The sequence below is a fragment of the Falco cherrug genome, chromosome 9, assembly GCF_023634085.1.
Source record: "Falco cherrug isolate bFalChe1 chromosome 9, bFalChe1.pri, whole genome shotgun sequence".
Classification (NCBI taxonomy): domain Eukaryota; kingdom Metazoa; phylum Chordata; class Aves; order Falconiformes; family Falconidae; genus Falco; species Falco cherrug.
Genome location: NC_073705.1, coordinates 50,641,106 through 50,654,278, shown reverse-complemented (window position 1 = coordinate 50,654,278; position 13,173 = coordinate 50,641,106). Strand labels below are relative to the sequence as shown.

General features: G+C 37.6%; 1 protein-coding gene across 5 annotated transcripts in view; it reads left to right on the top strand.

Moving 5' to 3' along the window:
• KAT6B (lysine acetyltransferase 6B) overlaps positions 1–13,173 on the top strand; it is a 118,262-nt gene that overhangs the window by 51,243 nt on the left and 53,846 nt on the right. For all 5 annotated transcript variants that reach the window (XM_027805493.2, XM_027805494.2, XM_005439207.4 and 2 more), the window contains exon 3: positions 11,127–11,235. In XM_027805493.2, the coding sequence (XP_027661294.1) occupies positions 11,127–11,235 (109 nt within the window). The remainder of the gene's footprint in view (positions 1–11,126; positions 11,236–13,173) is intronic.

Below are 13,173 nucleotides of genomic sequence, written 5' to 3'. Positions count from 1 at the left end.
TGTTGGAGCAGGGGAATGACACTGTTAACATTTAATCAGCTATTTGTCCAGGTTTCTTCCCCTTCAGAAAGGAGACCAGAACTGACTGTGTATTTTAAAATAAATACATGCATGAAAAATAGTTTTTTGTTACTTGTATTGCTCTGTAGCACCTGGTATAGTATGTTAGTGCCAGTGTTTTTACTGAACAAAAAGCAGTGACTCAGCAACAGAAAGGCCGATGGCCTAGCTGCTATCACTTGTTGCCCGTAGGAATATAGGTGTTTAGCTCTGTTGGTTCTCTGCTACTTAGGCCTCAGTAAGACAAGTAACTGTGTTATTTGCAGTGACATTATTTGTATTACATCTGCTTTTAAAATAATAGTTTGAGCAGAAGGATGTCAAGTTATATGTATCTGTGTCAAAATGAAGTCCTTTAAAAAAAACAACAAACAAACCCCCCCAAAACACAACCAACAAACCCCAAACATAGCACACTCTATTTAAAGCTTCCATTTCATAATTGCATTAGTGGAAGAAATCTAAACTAGTAGTTCTCTTGTAATCCCATATCAGGTTCTGGAGTTTGTAGCCTTAATCATTTTGCTTTTGGTCCTAATATTTTTTCCCTTCAGGTATGTAAGGCAACTAGGCAGGATATTTCTTGACTTTGTGCAGAAATTCATCTGCTTCATCTTGAAGTAGAACAGGGCTCTGCTCTTTTTATATAAAATTGCATTTTGGACAGTAGTCCAGTCTCATAAAGCCCTACTTCTATATTTAGTATAGCACTGCTCAAATCTAGATAGTGCTGACAGTAAACTTTCCCCAAAGAGTAAACTAAATAAAATATGCATATGATCAATTTAATATGCAATTAAACATTTTCCCTGAGCAATTAGCATCAAGACAACTAATAATTATCCTGTGCCACACTGTAAACATGCTATACGCATTTATGTTGGATGACTTTGGTAATAAGTTATGAGAAAAAAATAGGCATATATACAAACATCTGAGTAAACATAATATTATGGCAACAAAGTGTGTGCTTTTCATACTGGAGTTTGTTTAATTTGCTTAAAAGCAACACTTTTGCCCAAAGAATGTAAAAATCGACATGCCCATGGGATTATGGTCTGTGAATTGCACCACTGCTTACCTGCTTGTAATTACATGTCACCTGCTTCATCCTAGCTGCAATGCAGTTAACAGGTAGAATTTGGAGTTAAGAAGTGCAGCCCTACTCAAAGAACAATATGTACATGTGACAAAAACCCATGTATTCCATGCCAAAAAGTTTGGGAATCTCCTAAGCAAATGAAGAAACTGAGATAGAGGAAGAAAATGTGAAAATAAGAAGCAAGTGATGGTCATGGTTGTAGAAATTAAGTTTACCTCTGAGTGAATGCCTGAAAGTATACTTAAAGGTGAGATTCTGGGAAGGGTTACAGACTAATGGTATGGATGAGGTGTATTTTTTAACTGTGTCAAACACAATGGGTGGCATTGTTGATGGTATAGAAGATGAGATCATGGTGAGGTTGCTAATGATAAGTAATTGTTATAAGGTCTAAGTGCATTGTTTTTTGTGACAAAGATAGTGCATGGCGAGTAACAGAAATGTATGGTGCTCTTAAGACGTCTAGAGGGATTTAAGGGGGTGAGTTTTGAGGGAGGTACAAAGAGTGAAAACTCTTTATTACTTTTGAAAAAGAAGAATTTGAGCTACATAGAAGGTAAAGGTATCACCTGGAAAATGACTTCATGCTTCGACTAGTGGCTGCTATGTAAGGAGTAACGCAACTTTAGGTATAATCTACTTGGTTAGATCTGCAGTAGTGATTTCAGTTTGTTCTTGGGAGCCAAGGAGCAAATTCAGAGAGGGAATGAAGAAAAGCAAGCCTGTTGTTGGTACACCTGAGGTTGTACTGCATGCCAGAAGAGTTTAGTTTAAGAAAAAAACCTCAAACCAAAAGAAAAAAAAACAAACAACAAAACAAACAAACAAAAAAAAACCAAACATGAAAAGCTCAAACAAACAAACAAAAAAAGACCCACCTGGAGTTCAAGCTATTTGAACCGTTTGCTGGTCTCATAGTAGGCAAGTAAGGGAACAGAAAGGATGAAGTTTGGATTTTAAAAGAAACACTTTTTCTTTTAGGACCCCTCCTAATTTTAACTGTTTCTGAAATACCGCTTTGGGTGACTCTGAAGACATCAGGGTTTTTTTACACTGTAAGTGTAAAGAAAATTGATTTGAGTTACCTTTATATAAAATCTGACTTAAAAACACAGTTTGAATTAATTTCCCAAGGGTACTTTGCAGAAGGTGAAAGAAGGAAGCAAACCCAGTAGGAGCTGAATGTGGAACTGGGGAGCATTGTCTACATGCAGTACGGATGGTGCATGGTCGTCTCAGTCTCATCTGTTTGATAGAGACAACTTCTAAATGTGTATCCCTGAAGAGAACATATTGTCACAGGTTATCATAACACAGCTGAAGAATACTAAGTTCTCTCTCACTGCCCCACCCCGCCTCTTCTCTTGGTCTTTTCACTTCAAAACCGAAGAGATAGTTTCAAGAAGTCTGAAGACTGCTTGGCCCAAGGTTAGATTTGCACAATGCAGGTGATGGTCATCAGCATTACAGGAAGCTATATGTAGAAAACTGCAGTGTATATAGGATGTCTTTACAGCTTGAGCTACTTGTAACTTGGCTGGTAAGCCTAAGTACCCCTTAGGGGCAGGATCTGCATTTGGGCTCTCATCTCACAGTGGAGAATGCAGAAAGGGGGACTTGTGGATAGGATTCATAGCCCAGTTATATTAATAGCTTTATTTACAGGACTCCTTTTATTATTTTAAAAATACTCTTACTGCTACAGTAATGGAAAGATGAATAAAATGCTTTTAATTGTTTAGTCCCAGATGCAGTACCGAAGCAGGAAACTCACACACAAAAAAATAAACTCACTCCCATTTAGGAGGGAAGAGCCTTCTTTCTCCTATAGTACTACCATAGGAATTGACAAAAGATCACAGAAGGGATACAATTTAAATACGTGAAGTATACAAATTCAGTAACTTTTTAAATGATAGCAGGGCCTACACATATCCAAAGTGGTGGTTTTAGGTTGTGTGCGATAGTCTTGTGTGTCTGTTAAACTTGGATTATGATTTGAAAGCCTCCCCTCTGTGCGTAGAGGCTTTAAGATTTATTCTATTAAAAATGAAGGCTGAGCCTCCAGAGGACTGGGAGACTTATCTATGTTTCTGAGTTGGTGCTTTGAACCCTTCTCCAGGAGATGTATCCTTTTATTTGGGTGCTGGTTTTTCAACGGAAAGTGGATTTTAAAAAAAATTTCAGTGGCTATATATTGCAAATAAGCCAACCTGCATTCATGTTTTATGTGAAGCTTATGAAGAGGACAAGGGCAAATTAATATAAACACCTTTCCAGAAAAGGTACGTGTATGCGCACGTACATGTCTTTCTGTAGGGGTTTTTGTGACTGTTTTGTTGAGAGTTGTTTCTTCCCTGCATTTTGTGTTAACATACACTACGCAGAGCACTAATCATAGTTGGTTTGAGTACAGCTGAAGCAACTTCAGTAAAAAGAAATTAGTTTTGGTTTTGTTCTAATATCTTGTATATTATGTGAAATGAAAAAAGTCTTTAATCTGAAATAGAATTTAACTTTTATTGTCTTTTCTGTATTGCAAGGAAAAGAGACTTTTGAAGTTTGAAGCAATAGTTGTGAGCTCCTTTATTCTAGGTTGTATTGTTTCCCAGTTTGGAAGAGGGAGCAGGAATGCTCCTTTCAGAATTTAAAAATAGAAACTGTATTGAGAAACCTGTCCAGTAGCTTGTGCTATGTTGTACATCTTCCTCATTACAGTGCTCCTTTATGAAGATGCAGTTTAGCTTTTTGTCTATTGAGTTCCATCAGCTGTAGTGATGCTTGTTGACTGATGAGGTTAATACTAAGGCACACAAAAGGATGTGGAGAGCTGTGTTCAAGTGGGATGCATCAGGTCCAGGGAGACAGATGATGTATTTTCCTGTAAGAGCTAGTTAGAAATTTCTCTCCCAGAGTATTTTAAACATGCAAGTTTGCATTGTAGGCTTGACCATATTTTTGAGGCTGGGAAGGAAAAGGCAAGTATTTTGTACCTTGGACTGTCTTCTCAGAACTGCCCTTGAGCTGGCTTTTGCTTTGTGCTCTCTGAGTGTCTAGGTGCTACGTTAAGGTTTGTAGCAGGACTGATGTTTTCACGCTTCTGCAGTAACAACCTGTCAGCATGTTTTTACCATTATTTTGAATCGGTGTATACTTTTTACCATGTGATACCTATGCAGTACTGTAGAGCTAACACGGGATCTCTTGGACATTTGTCAATAATAAGCTGTCTTAAAATCAAAGTTCAGATTACCTTATAATAACTAGTTTCTGAAAAATGGTGGTGGTTTTTAGATGTGGAGAGTAAACTTTTTTTTGTTCACCCACAGAATGGTTGGAGTAGGGGGATTGCAGCTGAAAGCACTCATAATACCTTGCCTTGCCCATGGCCAAAAGCAACTGCTTCAGTAGCTGAGTCTAGAAGTCGGACCTGTGGCTTACTCAGGTTTTGGTTTTCAATACTAATTTTTAAAACACAGTATTTAGAGATGCTACTGGTGGTAGTTCTTGTCCAAAGACTTCCTTTTTTTCAAATACAGTGTGATGGTTAAAAAGAAAAGAAAAAAGAAAAAGTAGATAGCCCATGAATGTGCTTTGTGAAAATGTAAGTGTTCTGAGAAAGCAAGCTTGCTGTCTCTGTCCCCTCTAAGGCTCTAAATAGTTAAGTAATTGAAGTAGTCTGAAGTTTGGGACCAGAACAGTGGATCCCTAGTGAAGGACATGGCAATTTCCGTTTTCATTAAAAATTGTCACTGTACCCTGTTAACCCTGAAATTACTTGCATGCTGCTTGTATTCATAGGATAATAGAGATGTAATATTTGTGTATCATGCATAAGGATGTGTCTTCCAGCAAGTTGTCAGAGGATAGTGAGATGTTTGTGAAAAGGCATTGAGACACAGTTGCAAGTGTAAATAGTTGAGGGTTTTGGGTTACTTTTCAAACTTAAGTTTCTTGGGACTGTGCATGAAACTTTTCATTTCTTTTGAAATGAAATGAAATGAAACCATAATTGTGTGTACACAGCTAATGCCGAACAGTTTTCAGACAATCTGTTTAAAGCCTCAGAGTGCTATAGCAATGCAAATAGTAATCTCCTTGCTTTCAGTGAGATTTACAGTTGTAGGTAACTTGGCATACTGAAAAAAAAAGACTTCTCAGGACTTAACAATATGACTTTTTTGGGGTTGGGATGTTAGAACGTGCTAAATGCTTTAAGAGTTTCATGGGAATGGTAACTGTAGTCAGATGAGCATGTCAATTCCACAAGCACAGAAACTACAGTAGGAAAAAATTGTGATGTTTGGACCAGAGTTTTGAGACAAATTCTGGCACAAGGTAACAGAAGTCCAGCTGAATTTTTACCAAGGGTTCATTTTACGCAGTAGCAAAACCTGTTAGTTTCTCAGAATAGATAGTTGTGATTCATTAAAATAAACAACATAATTTACTGGTTGCATAAATTACTTCTAAGTCTTTGCTTCAATATGGCAACTGCTGTAGTGTATCCAAATACTAAGACTATGTTGTTGTTTCTAAATTAGTATGATTTTTGTGTGGACCAATCTCAGGGTTTGCAGTATGCATGAAGGCTGTGAGAAAGCAGTGCCGATAGCGGGTCCCTAATCTTTGAGAACTTGTAAACTTTGCTACATAGTTGAAATTTGTGGTTGTTTGTTACGGTGTGTGTGTGTTTGTTTTTTTTTTTTGTTCAATGACCAAATACTTCCTGAAGTTGCCAAAACCAGTATTTTTTGTTATTTACCAAGTCTTTCTCTGTAGGACAAACTTACTAAGCATGGTTTTTCTTGTTGTTTTCTGAAGCGACTGAAACAATGACACTATAATCAAAATACAGTGTGCACATTTTCATGTAATTTTCAGTGAAAGCAGTCTTAAGTGTTAGGATAAACATTAGCAATTATTGTCTAAAATGGGTGTAAAACTGTAAATGTTGTGAAATTACATTTGGGGGGGTGCTTATTCTAACATAAAGATTGGGGTGTAGGGGAAGAACACGAATTTTTAAGGTAAGGTTTTGCTGTAGCATCCAGTGTTCCACTGACATCTTTGGCACTCTGAGTCCTTACCAGTCGGTGGACATGGGGCTAGCATCCTTCTTAGGCCTGAAAACCTCACAGTATTCCTTGGGTAGGCTTCCCCCCCCAATTGCTGCAGTAACCCAAATCTGGAAACACTAATCTCTGCTCTTTAATTCCTGGTCTTTCTGCTCTGCCAGATGTTAAACTTGGATGATATTTTAGATTCTTTATGGTTGAATGATGTCACTCATGCATTTTCTTTTTTCCTTTGTTATGCGGGTGGTTGCTCTTCCTTACTTTTTTCTACTGTGTGTCAAAAGCATGCAGGAGGATGAGCTGTGATGTTACCTTTCTCCACCTCACCTACTGCACCAACCTGCAGTCTCCCCTTGCCTGCCACCCCGCCCGCCCCTGATCCCGTGATTTATTCTGCTGTTTGTGCATTCCTACTTTACATGGTGGGCTAACAGCTCAGATATCTTCCTTCTGTCATCACTCAGGTTGAGGTTATATAGGCATGCTGAGGTGAAATCATTAATAGATGTGCATTGCCCTCCCAATAAAAGGCAGTCACTTTCAGACCTGGACATCTGATGGTCTTCAGTCTTTCTATATGCTTTAATGACAGGCAGTTGAACATGATACTTGTTCCAATAATTTGGTTGTTTCGTGGGGTCTTTTGTGCAGCACAAAAAAATTGTAGGCTATGTGGTATACCACAACTGAGCAGAAGACCTTGCTTCTTCCTTTATCTTTTCAGTGGCCTTTTTAGGAAGGTGGTGCATTTATGAGATCAGAGCATGGGTTTATATAATGCCTAAAGCAGAGACACTGACTGGGGCCTGCCAAATAGCCTGTGATACTCGTTTTAGTAAGCCAGTCTCTTGATGATGTACCTGCATAGCTTTTCTGGTTCACGCAGCATTTATGACAGTGTTCTGATCAGCTGCAGTCGGTGGTTGTTTATAGGAATAACCTGGCCTCTGCATTTTTGCCTGAAGGGAAGGGGAGATACATTTGAGACTTCCTATTGTGAATGTTAAAAATAATGTCTGGTTTAACATTTGTGCTACGTGAGTAGCAGGAGTAAATAGGTATCTCCTACCAAACTGTCAGCGTAAACTAATACAGTCTGTTTAGAACTAATGATATTCTATATTTTACAACATAATCCTTTCTTTCCTACTTCGTGTAGGAAACTGAGGATGTAAACTTGGGCAGATGATCACAGTGTGTGCATCACAAGGGTTTCTGAGCCAGAATTACTCATGGCAGTAAAAATACTGTGATATGGTTCTTGGTTTTAATGCTGTTTAGAGGATTGATGCATTGTGATGGTTAAATGTATGATCTTTTAAAGGATTGATTATGATAGTTGGACGTATGATGCTTAAATAAGTATTGCTTGATTTCTAATTGGGAGTTAAAAAACAGCTTTACAGGTGCCGAGTTGATGGTCTGTTATTGTTCTACAATGTATAATAATTTTTTTTAAAGCCTATTTCTTGACTGCTTTTTGTGATGCTTCAGTTATTTGATGCAACTGCATGTTGGCGTAAGGTATGAATTTTCTGCAAATTTGCCTTACTACAATTGGAAATACAGTTATGTGAACAGGGCAGCCTTTTAAATTTGGTTGTACAAATTCTAGTGACCTTGAAAAGTATACCCTTTTGAAAGTTGTAATTTACCTTCTTCCCAAAATTAAAGCAAAGAACCATTCTTCTCATTGATTAGGCCTATTGAAGAAATAATAGGTCTGAATAACATTGATCCGGTAACATACTGTCTTCAGTGACAGAGCGGAAGCCGTATCTTTTAAACTTTTTGTAAATCAATGTAATTAATATTAAATGAAAAAATTATTTTCCTTTTAAACTGAGGTTGAATAACAAGAAAAATATTTCTAGTTTTTCTGGTAGAAAATACTGCAGTGTTGAATAACTGGCCGTACTAGTTCTGTAAGAGGTGAAATGGATTTAACCTTCCTGGTGACTAATCATTGCTATATTTCAGTACTTTATTGCTATACTTCAGAAGATACACGAGTGATTAAGAAACGATACACAGGTAGGAGATGCATTTCTGTTTGGATTGTATTCTGACCCAGTCAAAAAAACAAACCAACCAACCAAAAAAATCCAAACAAACAAACAAAAAACCCCCAACCAAACAAAAACACCCCCAAGAAAACAGAAAAAAACCAACCCAAACCCCACCTAATTTATCCTAGTTGAGGCAGTTGTAAGCCAGAAATAATACTACCAGTATGAATATAGTTTTGCTTTGACTGTGCAAGCTAAAGCAATATGAAACTATATTTTGTTTACTGAGCTGACAAGAATGTGTATTTAACTTTCAGTAGCTCAGAGATCAGACTCAGTAATATAGTTATTAATGTAAATGGCTTCAAAATATATACTGGAGCCTGTAAGTTTTTTGAAAACTTGTGTGTGAAGTGATAGGATTTGCAAGATTTCTATTATTAGGTTTGGTATGGGAACATCAGTCTTTGTAGCCCTGAACTGCCAACAACCTTTGTCCTTTATTTTACCTTCTGTTTAAAAAAAAAAAAAAGGGGGGGGGGGGGGGAGGGTTGAAATAGGGAACTAAATGAATGTTGGCTAATGGCCATGTCTTTTCCTAGAGCAAGAAAAAAAAGAATCCTGGAAAGATAAATGAGATTGCGGACCTGGATTTGAATGATATGTGATGTTTTGTAAATTATTTATCAGAGCAAACCCTTTCTGAAGTGGCTAAAGCACTGTTATATCAAAGAGAGAGAGAATGGTATGGTTGTCAAGAGGAGATTTTTCTACTGGATTCCACTAAAAGACTAATCTTCCTTTTAAAATTATCTGTATTAAATTTTAAGTAGCAGTTAAGAAGTGTCCACAAGATGCTGCAAGTGAACAGTTGTGTTCGGGTAGCTCTGGGCCATTTTCCTGATGATGATGATGATTGGTGTAGTTTATTTTTTTTAATATCACTTTGCTCCAAATACAAGTCTGTTTAAAAGTATAATGATGGAATGGATACATTGAATTACGATATCTTACTGGCAAGATGAGTAAGTAACACGTTCTCTTTTATTTCTATATGCATTGTTTTTAACTTGCCAGTGAAGAATTCTGCAAGTAGTTGGCATGTCCTTTCCCACCTGTAGAAACATAGATCTCGTTCAATGCTGTCCTGCCAAAACAGTCAAAGAATATCAGTAATTTTTTAAAAAAATTTTTGCAGCATGACTAAATAGGAGAACTGCCAGTTTTATAATTTCAACAATTACTTTTGTCCAGATAGTAATTCAATATTTCAGCTGTCCATATAATCCATAATGGTGGTTTTAATAGGACTAAGGACCGCAGATGATGTTTGCTCCTCTTAGTTACAAGAAGGCAATAGTGCGGTTCCCTTCTGTAGTTTATGGAAGAGAACAAACATCTCCACACTTGCAAAAAGTATTAGTCTCTGGTCATCTTCTATATATATTCTTTGGGGTATAAGAGTACGTCAGTGTCCCGATAACTGGATTGTGAAGAGATGAACAGCGAGCAGACCTTCTGAAGGCTAAGCTTTCAGAGAAAGTACTATGCCTCAGGCTATGTTTATATGGGAAGTTCTTGTAGGCTAGGGTGAGGATACATGTGCTCCTCTTGTCTGGGTAGGGCAACTTTACCTTGCTGGTGTCAGTATTCTTTGGAATCTGCTACCTGATTTAAGATGATCCTGAAGCTTAATAAAGTAAACCTAGTTTCAGTATTTCTGTATTGCATTGTGTTGAGGTATAAGGGCATATCTCCATGGAACTGATGCCTTGTCAAGAATACCCTTAAAAACAAGCATTCCCTACTTCCCAGAACTGTAATGAGACACAGATTAATTAGGTCAAGTGAAGACAGTCTGTCAGCTTTTGTGACATAGCCTGGAAATGTAAAAATTGAAGGTGAAACCAACAAATAATTACTCTGATACAGAAAATTAATGGCATTGCTTAGCTGAATCTGGAAACCATGGATTTGTGGAAAAGCTGGTAATTTTTGAGTTGTTGCGGTGCTAGCTGCTAGAAGCTAGTCTGGGAAGGTAAAAGTATCCCACCTGAAGCAAGAGTTGTGTATCATTCTGTTGGTTTCAGATCTGTTTACAGGTAAACTTCTGTGTAGCCATTAATACATGAAGCCTTTGGATGATGCAGGTAACATGAAAGCTCTAAAACTGCAGAAACTGCTTTGGTGTATTTGTTCTGATAGTTTGTCACATAGCAGATGAGAAGGATCAGGAAGTAAATTTGTATCCATTTTTAAGTCTTTGAAAAAGGTTCTGTGTCTTGGTTCCAGACTTCGAAAAAATTGCATGGTTTTTTATTCTGTTTATGTGTCATAGCTGATGGGACCCATCAGACTGGAAAGGATAACTGTTAATCTGTTGAATGTTATCCTAAAATGGCATATTTTCTCAGATGTGAGTTGTGTTGGATGGAAAAGTAATAAAAGTATGTCTTATGTTTGAGAGTCTTTGTAAAAGTTCCTGTTTTCTTGTGGACAGGAGCTATATACTAATGTATAATAAAGACCAGTTTGCATCTTAATCTTTGAGCACTACTGCATCTTGAAGAACAAGTGATTGTGTTCTGGAGTCAAAGTTGTGTGTTCAAGAATAGTATCCTAAGTTCTTACTTTGCCTCATGTTTGTTAACCACTAGTCTTGGAGAGGGTTACATGGATTAGTACACAAGGTTGTTTATTATGGGCCAAGTTAACATTTATGAAATAAGGTAATAATTTTTGTTATTCTAGAGTTAGTAAAATGGATGTATGTCTTAATATCTGGTACAACAAAATGTCAGGTAAAAGTGAAAGAAAAGATCACTGAGGCTTTTTTTCCCCCCTAGCTAACTCTGTCTTATTTATTTTTAAATCTAGCCACGAGCTGATCCCATCCCGATATGTAGCTTTTGTTTGGGAACGAAAGAGTCAAATCGTGAAAAAAAACCAGAAGAGCTGTTATCTTGTGCAGACTGTGGCAGCAGCGGTAAGTTGGCTGACTTTTTAAATACTAGAAATGTTTCTGTTTAAGTTTGGGTGTAAGGTATTAAAACTGTTTTAGATTTCTTAATGTCATCCTCTCTTTAGACATAGATTGAGAACTGAAACAAAGTGGGGGATGGAACTATGTTTTTTAACTAAAATTTTGTCATCTCAGTAGCCATGAATGAGATAGGTGAATTCACCTTTATGCCAAAAGTATAGATCTGCTGAGTAGATTAATAGGGGCACCACACTTGTAAAATACAGGTATTCTGTTACTGTTTGGGATCTGTGTTTGATCTGAAAACTCAGTTCTGCCTTGTGACATCAAATGATGGTCAAGAATTTTACTTGCACGGATTTGCAACATTTCGGAAGCTGAGAAATAATCATCATAATAAAGACTGTGTAGCAGTCTTTGCTGTTGGCCTGTCTTATGTATCCAATTCATTTTTTTAAATAAAATTATTTTGTTACTCAGGTGGGAATTTGAATAGTATTTCAAATAACATACTAAAGCTGTTAGGCACCTGCTACTTGTCAGGCACAAGAGAAGCGATTCTCTACTGATCATATATACATATATATATATGACCTTGCTCCTGTGTGTTGCAGCAGTTCTTGCAGATTCTATGTGGCTGTTCTGAAAGCAGGTGCTTCCCTTAAAGTGAGCAACTAGGTTAATTTGGAAAATGACTATACTCTAACGTACTGTATGCATGCCGTTGCTTTGTGCAGTGTTTGTGTACGGATGATACCAAACGTATTCTTGGCCTAGGTTATTCCTGATTTACAGAGGGATTTGGCTAAAAAACTTGGGCGGATCTCTTCAGCAACTCCATGCCATAAAGCTTTTGTTTGGCGCAGCTGTAGCATTCTGGATGTGAAAATGATCAGTTTAGCTATTCTGAAAAAATCCCCTGTGGAAAATAACATTATGCTGGAAGAGGAATTATTTGGTTAGTGTAGTTTGTCAGGTGAGTGGACTGCTTTTGTTTAGCTGTGCCAGTAAGAAGACTTTTGCTTCCATAAGCTTACAGCTACATTGGGAAGTACTTCTGGTAAAGCTTTGTGATGTAGACCATCCCATCCCAGCTCAGAGATGAAATACCAGCGCTGCTTAAAGTCACAAGCTGCACCATCCAGCTGCTTGCTGCTACCCCGTTGTGGTGGCACCTGGTCACATATAAACTGGATTGAGGGACAAATGTGGTTGAAAGACAAGTCTGATCGGAAAGACAAGTCTGATAGGTTTCCCAGTCCAGTTCACTGCAGAGCTGTACCAATTTATATGCCAGAATGAAGAAGAGGGAAGTGAGTAGAGAAACAGTAGGGTCCGTGTAAGTCAGTGCTGCTTCTGAGAAGGCTGGAAGTGAAAATACTGTTCTGATGTCTTTGCCTTCAGAGTCCACGTGTGTTATCGTTTTGTAGGTGTGCTGAAGATAGTCTGTCTTGGGTATGGTGATAGCTGCCTAAGTACTGGAGTAAAAGCAAAACGATGCGGATCACAAATGTGTCTTCAGTTAATCAGGATATGCTCTTGATTGTGTGCTTCTGAATCTGTCGCCCCAGACAGATACTTTGTATTTTAACCAATGTATTGGTTTTTTAGTATATTCAAGCAAATGATTAAACGGTGAAGTAAGGAAGTGGCTTTTTCACCCCAGTGTGCAAAACCAAACCCCATAGACTTTAAACTGTCTTCCTTCGATGGCTTACAGATTGACTGTATTTTCCAGTATGCATTCTAGTATTTGGATATTTAATAGGATTTGTGTTTGGCTAGAATTTAGTATGCAGAGTTTACATAAATCAGGTGAGCTTAGATATCAGCTATTTTTCTGTTGTGTAATAATCCCCTGGTATGTCTAAGATGCTTTAGAACTGCAAGTCTTGACTTTCATGGATCAGCTTCCATTTGAATTAACACTGATACATTCTC